At 47.6% G+C, this 16,847-nt stretch overlaps 1 protein-coding gene across 1 annotated transcript in view; it reads right to left on the bottom strand.

Moving 5' to 3' along the window:
* Positions 1-401: 401 nt before the first annotated feature.
* SLC6A20 (solute carrier family 6 (proline IMINO transporter), member 20) overlaps positions 402-16,847 on the bottom strand; it is a 56,738-nt gene continuing 40,292 nt past the window's right edge. Inside the window, exons 12-15 of the mRNA XM_010862509.1 lie at positions 6,545-6,749; positions 4,529-4,688; positions 3,789-3,954; positions 402-1,401 (exon numbers count right to left, since the gene is read on the bottom strand). Coding sequence (XP_010860811.1) covers positions 1,252-1,401; positions 3,789-3,954; positions 4,529-4,688; positions 6,545-6,749 — 681 coding nt within the window. The 3' untranslated portion in view covers positions 402-1,251. The remainder of the gene's footprint in view (positions 1,402-3,788; positions 3,955-4,528; positions 4,689-6,544; positions 6,750-16,847) is intronic.

Raw genomic sequence — 16,847 nt, 5'->3', positions numbered from 1 at the left:
ATGTTCTCTGCATCTTATGGTGTCATGTCTTATATTTAATTCAGTCTTTAAGGTCATTTGGGGTTTATTTTTGTATCTGGGATGAGGGTCTGTCCTAACTTCATTGATCTACATGTGACTCTCCAGCTTACCCCACATCTCCAAATGGTCTTTCTATAACTGGGCATCAGGTGAAGCTGGAAGTTTATAGCATGAAAATAAAAAGTTTTAAAAGAAAAGCCATCTCCAGCCGATGTCCCAGGTGAGTGTTTAAGTGTCTTTAAAGATGTCTGTACAATGTACCCAAAGAACCTTCCTGTGCTTCACTGCGATCATGGGATTCAGGAATGTTAGAACAGGAAGGGACCCTCTCAAGTCAGAGTGACCTTGACCTGCTTACTGTTACAGGTTAAAAGCAGATGTTTGCATGGTGAACTAACGCCGTGTCATAAATACGGTGTCTTCACTTTAGAAAGACTGGTCTCAAACAGAGCCTCTCTTTACATTTTGCAAGACTTACGTACAGGTAAATTAACACTAACTTGTGATCATGGCCTTTCCTGTAAAGAGCTGGTCGTTATGTCCAAATATTACCTTAGGCCTGTGGGAAAGTTGGCTTCACTTTCATCCTTGCAGTGGCTCTGGCAGCTGGTGAGGGCTCTGAGACACTGGGGTTTGGGGTTGTTCGTGGAGAGGCCGCAGGTGAGGGAATCGTGACCTCCTGTGTGAGCCCTGAGCAAAGCCCCTCTTTATGGCCAGCCCATCCTCTCAGGGAAGACCACAGTTGATTGCAGGCTCACCGTGACTGAAAGTAGAACTCATTTTGCTCTGATGACATTGAGATTTGTCATCTTAGGCACTGAAAACTCCTTTTCCCAACTTCTCTACAAATGAATGCCCTCTAATATTTTGAGATTTCTTCAGAAAAAAAATGCTAAAATTTTATTTAATAAAAATTAAAGTCAAATTTCAGTTCACAGTGCACCCTGCTTGTTGGACTTTGCTGCCATCAAACAGCCACCTTCCAGACTCGCTGTGGGAATCCTGCCTCTGGTTGCGGGGTGTGACTGGGATCGCGGAGGTGACACAGGGCCGCCTGGTGGGCAGGACGGGGCTCCTCATCAGGGAGTCACCTCCTCACCTTCCTGATTGGCAAGAAGACAGCGGGCCGAGAGGGTCTGGAGTTGGGATTTCTGGCAGCAGCCGATGCACCCACCTTTGGGTGAGGGGCTGGAATAGAGCTGCTGGTGTAGGTCCCGGGGCACCCGGCTCTCAGGCCACAGGGGCTGTGTCTCCTTGCTTGAGGCGGCGTGTGATGAGCGTGCCCAGGGCCCCGAGCGGGATGCACATGGTGGAGGCGGCCACAAGCAGCCCGATGACGGCCAGGGCATGGGGCGGGTAGTCCTTGGTCACCAGCTGACCCTGAGGAGAGAACCCGAGTGTCAGGAGACGCCCCCCCAGTGGGAGGAGGAGCGTGTCCGTGCCCCTCAGTGAACACAAGCAGCGTGCTTGCTGTTTGGGGCTCCCTGTGAAGAGCGACCATGGGAATGATGAAGGCTTGTGTTCAAGGCAGCAACAGAGGCACCGAAGGGCAGGGGCTCCCCTTGCCCAGTGCTGTCCCGTTGGATTGCCCCCCATCGGACACAGGTGGCCCCTAGGAATGTGGCCAGAGATGAGAGGGCTGGATTTTAAATTTTATTTAATATTAATGAGTTCAAACCACCCCCATGTGGATTGTTAGCTACTAAGTCCAGTAACACAGCTCTCGTCTCAAGAGAAGGGTTGACGGACTTAGTTGGTAGGATTTGTGGTATTTCCCTAAATGCAAAATTGATGACAAACCAGTTGAGGCCCCAAAGCCAACAAACGCTGCCTTCCCACCAAGGAACCAGAGGACACTCGAGTCGAGGGAGCCTGCTGTCAACCAACGTATGTACGGTGTGTAAACCAAGACGCCGCGCCGTGTGTGGCTGTGGGAAGCAGCCCACAGGCGTCTGTTGCTCTTTATGTTCTCTGTCTCAGATGCAGAAAAAGCTTTGACAAAGCTCATCACTCACTCACAGTAAAAACGCTCCAGAAAGTAGTCAAAGAGGGAACTTTCCCCAACATCATAAAGGCTATAAATGACAAACCCACAGCAAACCTCATTCTCAGTGAAACCCTGAAAGCATTTCCGCTAAGATCAGGAACGGGCCAAGGACGTCCCTCCCACCATGCTTATTCCACAGTTTCCTCCCATTCCCTGTTTTGGGGGCTTCATGTGAGGTGCTGTTTTGTAGACCTGCTTTGTATTTGTAGATGAAGATACTAGTGTTCTCTTTTCCATGTAAACAGAATAAATTGCCCTCTCAAATTACTATTTCTATGACTTTATAACAGCCTCTTTCGCTCATAATTGGGGAAAGGGTATATTGTGTATGTTCAGTCTATTCTTCTGAAATCGTTGCGTATGCCCCCTTAATGACTTTGTTCCCCCTCTTTTTATTTCCTGTTAGGAATTAGAAATTAAGAAAATGTCCAAGACTGGTAATAAGCTTGCAGAGTTCCAGCCAAACAGCTTGTACATCTGAGGAAACAGCAAGCACTTTGGCTCTGAGTTCACGAATCACTTCCATGTCCACACAGAAGGGATGCATAAGGGATGCATTCCCAGATGCTGAGAGCAGGAGCAGTGTCTGCTACAACAGTAGTGGGAACCTTTATATCCATAACTCTATGACTTTTTCTGAGATACTTACTTTTAACTTTTTGTACTGGAGTGAAGCTGGTTGACAGTGTTGTGATAGTTTCTGGTGGAGAGCAAAGGGGCTCAGCCATACGTACATATGTATCCATTCTCTCCAGACTCCCCTCCCATCCAGGCCGCCACATACCACGGAGCACAGTGCCCTGTGCTGTGCACTAGTAGGTCCAGTCCATATAGTTTTGGAAGTCCTAGCCACAGTGATCAGAGAGGAAAAAGAAATACACACTGGAAAAGAAGGTGAACGATCACTCTCTTCTGTGTATCGTAAGTCATCTGCAAATCCTAGAGAGCCACCAGAAAACTGGTGCTAATCAGTGAATCTGTTACAGTTGCAGGACACAAGATTAATGCACAGAAGTCTCGCATCCCTGTATACTAACAAAAGATTGGAAAGAGAAACGAAGAATTCCATTTACCATCACAACAAAAAGAATAAAATCCCTAGGAATAAATCTACCTAAGGAGGCAAAAGACTTGTACTCAGAAAACTATAAAACAGTGATGAAATCAGAGATGACACAAACTAATAGAGATCTACCGTGTTCTTGGCCTGAAAGACTCCATACTGTGAAATGACTACATGCCCCAAGCAAGCCACAGACTCGCTGCAATCCCTGTCAGACTACCAAGGACATCTTCACAGAACTAGAACGAAACATTCCACCCTTGGAAACACAGAAGACTCCAATTTCACAAATTACTAGAGAAATGAGAACTACAGTGAGGTATCAGTGGGAGAGGAGGATGGAATGAATTGGGAGATTGGAATTGACATATATATAATACAGCGTATAAATAGATAACTAATGAGAACCTGCTCTGTAGCACAGGGAGCTCTACTCAGAGCTCTGTGGTGACCTAAATGGGAAGAACGTGCAAAAAAAAAAATGGATATGTATGACTGATTCACTTTGTCATGCAGCAGAAACTAACACAACATTGTCAAGCAACCATACTCCAATAAAAACTGAAGAAAGCAAGGACCTGGATGATGATTCCCCGCTGTGACACACAACCGCCCCTGTTGTGGAGAGGCAAGGAAGACCCCCGAGGTGGCAGGTACCTGGGCGGCGTCCCAGGCCTGGTACCGCAGGGTCCCTGTGGTGATGTAGTCACTCAGGTAGAAGATGAAGAGGCTGATGATTAGCAGCGGGCTCACGCCGCCCCACATGGCCTTCCAGTACCAGTTCAGGGCGCGTCCAGTCATGGCCTTGAGGTCGCTTTCAAATCTGTTTGGAGAGCGGGGAGAGAGAGTCTGGATAGTCCGTGCTGTTGGAGGCAGGTGGTCCAGGCCATGGAGCCCTCTGTGCTTAGGAAGCTTTTGTGCTGGGCACTACTGGTGCTTGAACACGACCATGGGGAGAGGGGTCCTGGGGGAGGGGAGAAGGGCACAGGCTGCCACCAAGAGGGCAAAGCGACCGCCCACAGGTGAGTGGACATCAGAGGACATGCCTCTGGTGCCAGCCTCCAGGAGAGGCTGCTGCTGTAGACAGCAGGGCAGCGCCCAGCACCAGCAGGCACAGAGGGCCTGGTGAGACGCCCATGAAGCCGTCCTCAGCCCCGGGGGGCCCCGAGGGCAGCCCTGCCCCGTCCCTCCCGCCCTGCAGCCCACCACTGTGGTGTCCGTGTCTGCGGCCCCTCTCTTTGTTTCTCATAGCTTGACCCTTGCCTGAATTTAGACATAGCCTGACAGTGTCTGTCTTACAGTAGACTGGAGCGGCTTCTCCGGGATTCTGGAAACTACATGTGGAGAAAGTGCTGGGAGTCGTGGCCTTCGTGGGTGCGTTTCCCATGCAGCCCTACCTGCTCAGCCCATACAGGTAGCACACGGCGACCGTCTCCGCCAGGACGATGAGCAGCAGGGACAGCGTGGCAGCGTAGTCGTTGAAGATGTCGAACCAGTAGCTGCCAGCCTCCATGGTGAACAGCATGCCGATGGCGCAGTTGGCGAGGCACACCAGACCTGGGACCACAGGACCCCCTGCTCACCCGCCTGTTCCCCCAGCTTCCCGTGGGGCCAAGGCGGTGGGAGGTGTGTCAGCAGGACTTCCTGACGCTCATTCACGGAGGGGTCTGGCAGAGGACACCTGACCCAGTGTAGAAGGTAAAACGGGGCACTGATGTCTAAGTGGTCCCACCCGGGCTGTGGGCCTGCTTATGTTGTTTATCCCAACAACTCAACCTCCGAGCTCGGGGGAGGTGAGTTAGCGGGGAGGAGAGTTGAGCTGCAGGACTCCCAGTGGAGGCCTGACATCTGACCGGGGAGAGGGGTAGAGAGGGGAAGAGGAGAAATAAATGCTGACCGAGATCCCATGGCGCCTTAGGCATTTGTCCCGTCGGCTCCTGAAGGCTATGAGTCAGGTAGCGGGAGTTGAGCCCCCTTTTATAGGGTGGGGGAGCCAAAGCTCAGAGATGTCGGGTAACTTTGCCAACATCACACAGCACGAAAAGCAGCAGTGATGGAATTCAGACACCCCCCAAAAAGTATGAGGCCCTAACGCTGCCCCCTCGCCGTCCACTGCCACCCGCCATGAGCCCCACCGGTGTCCCGAGGGGAGAACAGGCTGTGAGCCGTCGGGGAGCTGCAGCCGCACAGTGCTGGCTCCTGAGAGGAGAGATGCCAGCGGGCGCTGACAGGAGCAGAGCTGGGTTGGGGCTGGAGGGCCGTTGTGGATGTGTTGGAATGGTGTCATCAGAGGCAGGGCTTGGGGGGCCAGGGCCCTCCAGACACTGAGGGTTGGAGAGGAGTGGATGGGTGGTGGAGTGAAGTGGAGAGGCATGCTTGTCCACCAAGAGCAGAATGGGCAGATATGTTGTCGTGTGTGGGCTGTCGATGGATTTTTTTCACAGAAAAGAGATAGATGATTACTGCTTGCCACAGAGTGTATGGATGTGAGAGGTGGACTATAAAGAAAGCTGAGCGCCGAAAAATTGATGCTTTTGAACTGTGGTATTGGAGAAGACTCTTGAGAGTCCCTTGGACTGCAAGGAGATCCAACCAGTCCATCCTAAAGGAAAACAGTCCTGAACATTCATTGGAAGGACTGAAGCTGAAACTCCAATACTTTGGCCACCTGATGCGACAAACTGACTCATTGGAAAAGACCCTGATGCTGGGAAAGATTGAAGGTGGGAGGAGAAGGGGACGACAGAGGATGAGATGGTTGGATTGCATCACCGACTCAATGGAGATGAGTTTGAGTAGGCTCCCGGAGTTGGTGATGGACAGGGAAGCCTGGAGTGCTGCAGTTCATGGGGTCGCAGAGTCAACGGAACTGAACCAGAGTGGATTTCACAGACTGAGTTTGAATGACGACGACAGACAGACAGGGTAAGTACAGTGTGATTTAACTGACGTGCAGTGTGAGAGCAGGAGCAACCTCAGAAGGCAGCATTCGGAGCAGAGGTGGCTGCTGGGGGTGGGGCGTGCTGCCTGGACAGCAGCGGGAAGGGGCTCTCAGGTGAGAGAAAGGCTCTGTACCTTGACTCGGTGGTGGTTCACTGAGAGTGTATTTAAGAAATGTACAAATTGTCGTCATTATTCTTGGGTCAGCACAGACAAAAGCATGTTCTCTGAATGCCTGGAGAGCTTGGAGGGCCATGTTGGGGAGTCTGGCCTTTGCTGAAGGTTGGGGTGACCACCTGACTTGCCCATGATGTGGAGGGCCAGACGTGGGGTGAGTTACATTCCCAGAGCGCCTGACAGAGCTGTGGCAGGACTCCTGGATGCGGCAGTGACTCAGGGAGCAGGTGCGTCCTGAGGACAGCACCTCTGTTCGGCCCCCCGAGCCCCACCGCCTTGGTGCCTGGCCCACTCACCGGAGATGGCCTCCTTGGGCAGGTAGCTGGAGATGACCTTGCTGTCCGTCAGAGGGGTGAGGATGGCAGCCGTGTTGCCCAGCATGCTCCCAATGCCCAGCAGTAGCAGCATGAAGAAGTAGAGCACCGACCACAGCTGAGATACCTCCATGTTTTTAATGGCCTCCGTGTAGACGATGAAAGCCAGGCCAGTGCCCTGAACGGCCTATGCGAGGCAAGAACATAGTTACACACCCAGGGAAGTTAGGACTCCTCAACACTCCTGCTGTGAGTGACCAGGCTCCCAAGAAATTACTGCAGGACGTGAGGGCCAACTGGCGACAAGCCTGCGCCAAAGTGTGAAGAAGAGTGAACTTGTGTTTTCCTTTTTAAAAATCCCTGAAAAGATGCCCAGTATCTCCAGGGCTTAGAGAAAGGCAGGTGAAATCAACAACGAAGTATCTCCTGGCACGTGTCATCAAAGAGATGACACAGAACATCTGATGGGGAGGGTGTGGAGAAAAGTGACTCTGAGGAAGGCGTTTGTGGAAGGCTGAGTGGCTCACCGTATGCAGAGAAGTGACGAGGTCCTTAGGGAAGGAAAGGTGCAGCGCCCTAAAGCCCTGGCAGTCCCACTCCCGCTTGCATGTGGGGAGAGGAGACCATCATTCGAAAACACACACGTAAGCACTCTACTGGCCTTTGCCCATCTACCTGCAACAGGCAAGGCGTGGAAACTACCAGAATGCCCAGCGACAGAAGAAAGGATAAAGAAGATGGGCTCAGATAAACAACAGACTGCTACTCAGAAAACCGAATGACAGCACAGCCTGACGACAGTCTGGATGGACCTGGACAGGATCTCATAGCTAGAGTAGGTTGGACAGAAACACCAAGCACATACAATACCACTCATAGGTGGACATTTAACAGCAGGGAACTAACACACTGAGGAAATGGAAACAGCCAGTTTCAGGAAAGAAACTGAGTGTTTCTAACATGGCTAATGTGGAGGGTGGAGAGGGAAATTAGGAGGTGGGGTTCTCAATACACACACATGCTGGTACTCAGGTGTGTGTGTGTACATATATATATGTATGTGTGTGTGTTATGTATGTATCTGTATCTTAAATAGACAGTAAACGAGGGCCTACTGTAGTGCAGGGATAATTGTACTCACTCACAAATGACTATCTCCCAAAATCCAAAGATAATGTGGTCCTTATATATGTGATACTGAGTCCAGTTACTAATGATCTCAACATGGCACTGTTAATTGTACTCTAGGAGATGATAAAAAGTGAATTACTTTAGAAATACTCTTTTCCATTCAGGAATACACAGTTCGAGACGGGATCATATTCTGGAGCCTGAAGTGGCCGTGACGCCTCAAGAAAAAGTCATGATTCCCCTAAGTGGGGAGAAAGTGACAGCCTTCCATGGAGGCCACAGCAGACCTTAAGTGCCTGGTAAGCCCTGGATGGGACCCAATCAGATGAGCCTTCCTGCAGGTACAGCAAACCTCCTATGGCTAAAGGATGGTGTATCCCAGGGCAGAGTGAAAAGTCACCCAGTCTTCATGGCTCCTGGAGCAGAGGTGCTTTGCCCTCCTTCTTAGAGTTCCTGAACTGCATGCCACTGGTGCAGGCCTTGGAATCGGTCTTGAACTTCCACGGGGCGAGAAATGAGACCCACCTTGGGTGCCTATTGGGGCACTTTTGACCTGATTGACATCCCAGGAACAAGGCTTTGTCCCAGACTCTGTTACCCGGGAGACCAGAGTGGGAATGAAAAAGTGCTGCCGCCTTGTGGCCGCCTGTATGAACGGCAGCCTCCAGCGCTATGCTTCTGGTTACTTTATATGCACAAGGCTCCAGGGGCTGTGCGTGGCCACAGCTCCCAAGAAATCTACTGCAGGAGGTGAGCCCATAAAAAGTCAACTGGGACAAACTGGCGACAAGCCAGCGTCAGAGGGTGAAGTAGCGTGAACTTGCGTTTTTTTTTTTTTAAGGTCCCTGTAAAGATGCCCAGTATCTCCTGGCATCTGTCATCAAAGAGATGACACAGAATATCTGGAGAGGGTGTGGAGAAAAGTGACTCTGAGGAAGGTGTTTGTGGAAGGCTGAGTGGCTCACCGTATGCAGAGAAGTTACGAGGTCCTTAGGGAAGGAAAGGTGCAGCGCCCTAAAGCCCCAGCAGTCCCACTCCGGCTTGCATGTGGGGAGAGGAGACCATCGTTCAAAAACACACACAGGCGCTCCATTGGCCTTCGCCCATCTACCTGCAACAGGCAAGGCATGGAAACTACCAGAACGTCCAGCGACAGAAGAAAGGATAAAGAAGATGAGCTCAGATAAACAATGGACTGCTACTCAGAAAACCGAATGACAGCACAGCCTGACGACAGTCTGGATGGACCCGAACAGGCTACATAACTCAGTCAGACAGAAAAAAGCCAAGCACAGACGATGCCACATACAGGTGGACACCCAAAAGCACTGAACCAACACACCAAAGAAATGTAAACAGCCAAAGGAGCAAGATGGGGCGGGTGGAGAGGGAAATTATGAGCTCCGAGTTCACAGCTGCACACTGATACGCCTGTATTTGTCTACATATTTAAGATAGATGATTTAGGAGACCCTACAGTGGAATACAGACAACACTCTTCACTCTGCAAATAACTATGTCCCAAAGAATCCAAACAACAGTCATTCCATGTACATTTGAATCTGAGTCCAGTTCCCATTCAACTCAAAACTTGAATTCACTTTAGAAATGCCCCTTCTTTTCCATTCAGGCCTAACTGGTCTGGGCTGGGGTCATATCTTGGAGCCCTGAGGTAGCTTGGATCCCAGGTTTGACAGTGGCTGTTTCTAGGATCAACAACCTTAAAACCTATGTTGAAAGTGAAGTCACTCAGTCATGTCTGACTTTTTGTGGCCCTAAGGTAAAACCTATGTTTCTGGGTACTTAATAAGCAAAAGGCTTGAAGGGTGTGAAAGACCACAGCTTTCATGAAGTTTTGTAGGAGGTAATGGAAGAAAAATTTTCATAAGAGTCTGCTTGCCACATGCCAATTTCAAAAGGAGAAAGTTCACTCAACCTGTGTTTTTCTTTTTAAAACCCCTGGTTGGGTGGAGGGCATCTCTAGTGCTTAGAGAAATGCAGATAAAATCTACAACGAGGTATCTCTGACACAAATCATCAAAAATCCTACAAACAATACATGATGGAGAGGGCCTGGAGAAAAGGTACCCTGAGCAAGGTATTCGTGGAAAGGTAAATTGCTCAGAGCCAGTATAGAGAGAAGTAGAGAAGCTAGTTAAGAAAGGAGAACTACAGCTCCTCACATCTGGTCATGCACTTACTTTTATGTTCAAAGAGAAGATCAACAGTGAAAATCACACACTCCTTCCCTTGGCCTTCTCCCATCTACCTACAATGGGCACGGCACGCAAACTATTGTCCAGCGATAGTAGAACAGACAAAGACGACGTATGTATACATCTTATACAAAGACGACCCCATGTATACAACAGACTTACTCAGGAAACCAAACTGCAACACGCCATTGACAACAGCATGCCTGGACCTGGAGAAGACCTCACTAACTCAGGGAAGTCAGAGAAAGACCAAGCTGATCATATCACTTCCAGGTGGAAACTAGAAATGAACCGAACTGAACTAATTGACAGGGAAATGTAAACACCCACCCTCAGGAAAAAATGCCGAGTTTCCAGTGGAGCATGATGGCGAGGTTGGAGAGAAAAATCACGGTTAGACTGAATACGCCTACATACAAACAAATGTAAATAGACAGTTAATGAGGCCCTACTGCATAGCACAGACAACTCTACTCGCTCTACAAACACTGTCACAAAAGAGTCAAAAGAAAAATCGGCCCTTGTTTATGTGAACTTGAATCCAGTTCCTATTGAACTCAAAGACGATACTGTAAATTGACCATATTCCAGGAGAAAATAAAAATTCGATGTAAAAACACCTCTGTTTCACTCAGGCTTAATTGATTCTGGTTGGGCTCATCTCCTGGAGTGCAGAGGTGGCTTGGATCCCTATTTTGACAGTCAGGAGCCCCAGTGACCAGGGGAGAATGGGACAGCCAGCATACAAGCCACCTTGGACCTGTAGTACCTGGTCTCCTCTGGATGGGACCGTGATCTCTAAATACAGTCGAGCCATTCTGCAGGCAAACCATGAGCCATCCTACAGGTAAACCAAGTCTCATACAGCTAAAGGGTGGTGGACTCCCTGGGCAAGGACAACAAGCCCCCAGTCTTCATGGCTTCTGGTGAATAGGTACCTCTAGCCTCCTTCCTTACAGTCCCTCAGTTGCATACCACCGGCGCAGGTGTTGGGATCTGTCTAGAAGTTCATGGAGCCAGGAGAAATGAGACATAAGCCCTTGGGCGTCTGTTAGGGCACTTTCCACCTGATTGACAAGCAAGAAACAGGACGTTCTCTAGACTCTGGTTACCTAGGTTACCAGAGAGCTGATGCAGAAGTGCTGCCGCCTTGTGGCCGTTTCTAGGAGCAACCGCCTTAAACCTTGTGCTTCTGGGTACTTAACATGCAAAAAGGCTTCAGGGGCTGTGAAACACCATAGCTCTCAAGACATTGTCTGCATGAGGGAATCAAAGACAAATTCAAAAAGGGAAAGTTCACTCAACCTGGGTTTTCTTTTTAACACCCCTGGGGTAGCAGGGGGAGGGCATCTCTAGTGCTTAGAGAAATGCAAATAAAATCTACAAGGAGGTATCTCCTGGCACCAGTCATTAAAGAGAATACACAGAATATATGATGGAGGGGCCTGGAGAGAAGGGACCCTGTGCAATGTCTACGTGGAGAGGTAAATTTCTCACAGCCAGTATGGAGAGAAGTAGAGAAGGTCCTTAGGAAAGGAAAGGTACAGCTCCCTGAAGATCCGGCAGTGCCCCTCCTGCTTGTCTGTCCAAAGAGAAAACTACTGACAACAATTACACATGGAGTCCACTGGCCTTTTCCCGTCTACCTACAACAAGCATGTCAACTCCCCATCTATCCACCGACAGAATACACATGAAGACGTGCACCATCCATATGATGGACTATTAGATCAAAAATGAAATCCCTCTTTACAGCAACGTGGATGGAACCAGAGATGATGATACTAGTCAAGTTTGACAGATAATTACAACTATTATATGATACCATTTATAGACGTAACTTTAAAATGGATATGGGGGGGCGGTCCTAAAATGGCAGAGGAATAGGACAGGGAGACCACTTTCTCCCTCACAAATTCATTGAAAGAACATTTGAACGCTAAGCAAATTCCAGAAAACAACTTCTGAATGCTGGCAGAGGACATCAGGCACCCAGAAAGGCAGCCCATTGTCTTCGAAAGGAGGTAGGACAAAATATAAAAAGAGAGACAAGAGGTAGGGACGGAGATCCATCCCGGGAAGGGAGTCTTAAAAGAGAAGAAGTTTCCAAACACCAGGAAACACTCTCACGGGCGGGTCTGTGGGGAATCTTGGAATCTCAGAGGGCAACATAACAGGGAGGAAAGATAAATAAATAATTAAACCCCACAGATTACGTGCCTAACGGCAACTCAGTCACCACCAGCAAGCGGGGGCTGAACAGGGAGGGTTGGCTGCATTGCTCAGGGTAAGTAAGGACTGGGCCCGAATGCCCTGAGGGCAATCTGAGGGAACTAACCTGAGATAGCAACCCCAACTGTGGGATAGCCAGAGAGAGAGGAAGGAAAAGAACTATCCCACGAAAAGCCCTAACCTGAGGCACTGCCAGGCCGACTCACAGAACAAAGGACTGAGCGAATACCAGAGGAGAGCTAGCCGGCTGCTGACCGGCCCATCCTCCGTCGGAGACGAGCGGGGTTGGGGGGTGGGGCAGCTGGAGCTGGAAAGGGGCAATCGCGGCCCCAGAGAGGCATCCTCTACCAAACTGCAAGCAGGCTCCGTTGCTGACCAAGAGTTCTTGGGATTCTGGATGGTTGACCTCCGCCTGTAGGGTCGCAGCCAGAGATCAGCTCCCCAGAAGAGACACACGGCACACCTGAGAAGGTGCGCCCATTGTACACCCAGAAAACCAAGCGGCTGGGACGGGGGAGGTGATAAGATGCACCCCCCACCTGGGGGCAACTGCACTCGCCAAGCACCTGGTCACCTGAGCTGCTCGGACTGGGAAGGGCACAAAACGCAGGCCCAGCTGAGTCTGCACCTTTGTGGAGTACCCGAGAACCTGAGCAGCTTAGACCTGGAAAGCACATGCAGCCCAGGGCCCACCTCAGACAGTTCCTGGCAGAGCAACCTAGAGCCTGAGCAGTGTAGACCATGAAAGCACACACGCTGTGAGCAGGGGCAAATCCGGTGCGGCTGAAACACTGCAAGCACTCCCCACACTCGCTGGTGATAGTTATTTGCAGGGTTCCTCCCTCCCCACAAGTGAGCCTAAATAAGTGACCACCACCGCCCCCTTGTGTCAGGGTGGAAATTAGACACTGAAAAGACCAGCAAACAGAAGAGGCTAAAATAAACAGAGGGAACCGCCTTGGAAGTGACAGGTGCAACAGATTAAAACCCTGTAGTTAGCACCGACTACACTGGAAGGGGCCCTTAGATCTTGAGAAGTATAAGCCGGATGAAGGAACTATCTGAAACTGAACTGACCCCACACTGTCCACAACAGCTCCAGAGAAATTCTTAGATATATTTTTACTATTATCATTTCTTAAATTAAAAAAAATTTTTTTTTATTTTTAAGCCCTCTATTATGCCTTTAATTTTCATTTTTATAATATATTACCTTGCAAAAAAAAAAACTTTTTAAAGCAAACTTCATATATTTTATAATTTTTTGTGACTTTTTTAATATTGTATTTTTGAGTCTAACCTCTAGATTTTTAATCTTTGCTTTTTGGTATTTGTTATCAATTCTGTACGTTTAAGAACCCAATCTTCAGTACCCATTTTTATTTGGGAGTGTGATTACTGGCTTGATTGCTCTCTCCCTCTTTTGACTCTCCTTTTTCTCCACCAGGTCGCCTCTGTCTCCTCCCTCCCCCTTCTCTTCTCTACACAACTCTGTGAAGCTCTTTGTATGTTCTGGGCTGTGGAGAACACTTAGGGAATTGATTACTGGCTAGCTTGCTCTCTCCCCTTCTGATTCCACCTATTCTCCTCCTGGTCACCTCTATCTCCCTCGTCCCTCTTCTCTTCTCCCTGTAACTCTGTGAACCTCTCTGGGTGTCCCTCACTGTGGAGAAACTTTTCATCATTAACCTAGATGTTTTATCATTGGTGCTGTATAGAAGCTTGAGGCTTGTATAGCTTGAGGCTACTGTAAGAATAAGACTGAAATCCAGAGGCAGGAGGCTTAAGTCCAAATCCTGAGAACACCAAAGAACTCCTGACTCCAGGGAACATTAATCGATAAGAGCTCATCCAAAAGCCTCCATACCTACACTGAAACCAAGCACCACTCAAGAGCCAACAAGTTCCAGACTAAGACATACCATGCAAATTCTCAAGCAACACAGGAACATAGCCCCAAGCTTCAATATACAGGCTGCCCAAAGTCACACCAAACCCACTGACCTCTCGAAACTTATTACTGGACACTTCATTGCACTCCAGAGAGAAGAAATCCAGCTCCACCCACCAGAACACCGACACAAGCTTCCCTAACCAGGAAACCTCGACAAGCCACCCATCCAACCCCACCCACAGCGAGGAACCTCCACAATAAAGAGGAACTGCAAACTGCCAGAGTACAGAAAGGCCACCCCAAATGCAGCAATCTAAACAAGATGAAAAGGCAGAGAAATACTCAGCAGGTAAAGTAAAAGGATAAATGCCCACCAAACCAAACCAAAGAGGAAGAGATAGGGAACCTACCTGATACAGAATTCAGAATAATGATCGTGAAAATGATCCAAAGTCTTGAAAACAAAATGGAGTTACAGATAAATAGCCTGGAGACAAGGATTGAGAAGGTGCAAGAAAGGTTTAACAAGGACCTAGAAGAAATAAAGAGAGTCAATATATAATGAATAATGCAATAAATGAGATCAAAAACACTCTGGAGGGAACCAACAGTAGAATAATGGAGGCAGAAAATAGGATAAGTGAGGTAGAAGATAGAATGGTAGAAATAAATGAAGCAGAGAGGAAAAAAGAATTAAAAGAAATGAGGACAACCTCAGAGACCACTGGGACAATGTTAAACGCCCCAACATTTGAATCATAGGAGTCCCAGAAGAAGAAGACAAAAAGAAAGACCATGAGAAAATACTTGAGGAGATAATAGTTGAAAACTTCCCTAAAGTAGGGAAGGAAATAGTCACCCAAGTCCAAGAAACCCAGAGAGTCCCAAACAGGATAAACCCAAGGTGAAACACCCCAAGACACATATTAATCAAATCAATAAAGATCAAACACAAGGACAAATATTAAAAGCAGCAAGGGAAAAACAACAAATAGCACACAAGGGGATTCCCATAAGGATAACAGCTGATCTTTCAATAGAAACTCTTCAGGCCAGGAGGGAATGGCAGGATGTACTTAAAAGTGATGAAAGAAAATAACCTACAGCCCAGATTACTGTAGCCAGCAAGGATCTCATTCAAATATGAAGGAGAAATCAAAAGCTTCACAGACAAGCAAAAGCTGAGAGAATTCAGCACCACCAAACCAGCTCTCCAACAAATGCTAAAGGATCTTCTCTAGACAGGAAACACAGAAAGGGTGTATAAACTCGAACCCAAAACAGCAAAGTAAATGGCAATGGGATCATACTTACCAATAATTACCTTAAACATAAATGGGTTGAATGCCCCAACCAAAAGACAAAGACTGGCTGAATGGATACAAAAACAAGATCCCTATATATGTTGTGTACAAGAGACCCACCTCAGAACAAGGGACACATACAGACTGAAAGTGAAGGGCTGGAAAAAGATATTCCACGCAAATAGAAACCAAAAGAAAGCAGGAGTAGCAATACTCACATCAGATAAAATAGACTTTAAAACAAAGGCTGTGAAAAGAGACAAAGAAGGTCACTACATAATGATCAAAGGATCAATCCAAGAAGAAGATATAACAATGATAAATGTATATGCACCCAACATAGGAGCACCACAATATGTAAGACAAATGCTAACAAGTATGAAAGGGGAAATTGACAATAACACAATAATAGTGGGAGACTTTAATACCCCACTCACACCTATGGATAGATCAACTAAACAAAATTAATACGGAAACACAAACTTTAAATGATACAAGAGACCAGTTAGACCTAATTGATATCTAAAGGACATTTCACCCCAAAACAATGAATTTCACCGTTTTCTCAAAGGCACACGGAACCTTCTCCAGGATAGATCACATCCTGGGCCATAAACCTAGCCTTGGTAAATTCAAAAAAATTGAAATCATTCCAAGCATCTTTTCTGACCACAATGCAGTAAGATTAGATCTCAATTACAGGAGAAAAACTATTAAAAATTCCAACATATGGAGGCTGAACAACACGCTGCTGAGTAAGCAACAAATCACAGAAGAAATCAAAAAAGAAATAAAAATATGCATAGAAATGAATGAAAATGAAAACAACCCAAAACCTATGGGACACTGTAAAAGCAGTGCTAAGGGGAAGGTTCATAGCAATACAGGCTTACCTCAAAAAAACAAGAAAAAAGTCAAATAAATAAGCCAACTCTACACCTATGGCAACCCACTCCAGTACTCTTGCCGGGAGAATCCCAGGGACGGGGGGGCTTGGTGGGCTGCCATTTATGGGGTCACACAGAGTCGGACACAACTGAAGCAACTTAGCAGCAGCAGCAGCTACACTGAAGCAACTAGAAAAGGAAGAAACGAAGAACCCCACGGTTAGAAGAAGGAAAGAAATCTTAAAAGTTAGGGCAGAAATAAATGCAAAAGAAACAAAAGAGTCCATAGCAAAAAATCAATAAAGCTAAAAGCTGGTTCTTTGAGAAGATAAGTAAAATTGACAAACCATTAGCCAGACTCATCAAGAAACAAAGGGAGAAGAATCAAATCAACAAAAGTAGAAATGAAAATGGAGAAATCACAACACAGAAATACAGGAGACTACTATCAGCAACTATATGCCAATAAAATGGACAACTTGGAAGAAATGGACAAATCCTTAGAAAAGTACAACTTTCCAAAACTGAACTAGGAAGAAATAGAAAATCTTAACAGACACATCACAAGCACGGAAATTGAAACTGTAATCAGAAATCTTCCAGCAAACAAAAGCCCAGGTC

This window comes from Bison bison, unplaced genomic scaffold, assembly GCF_000754665.1.
Source record: "Bison bison bison isolate TAMUID 2011002044 unplaced genomic scaffold, Bison_UMD1.0 scf7180017864482, whole genome shotgun sequence".
Taxonomy (NCBI): Eukaryota; Metazoa; Chordata; class Mammalia; order Artiodactyla; family Bovidae; genus Bison; species Bison bison.
Note: the sequence above shows the minus strand (reverse complement) of the source record. Positions and strands in the feature narration are given on the sequence as shown.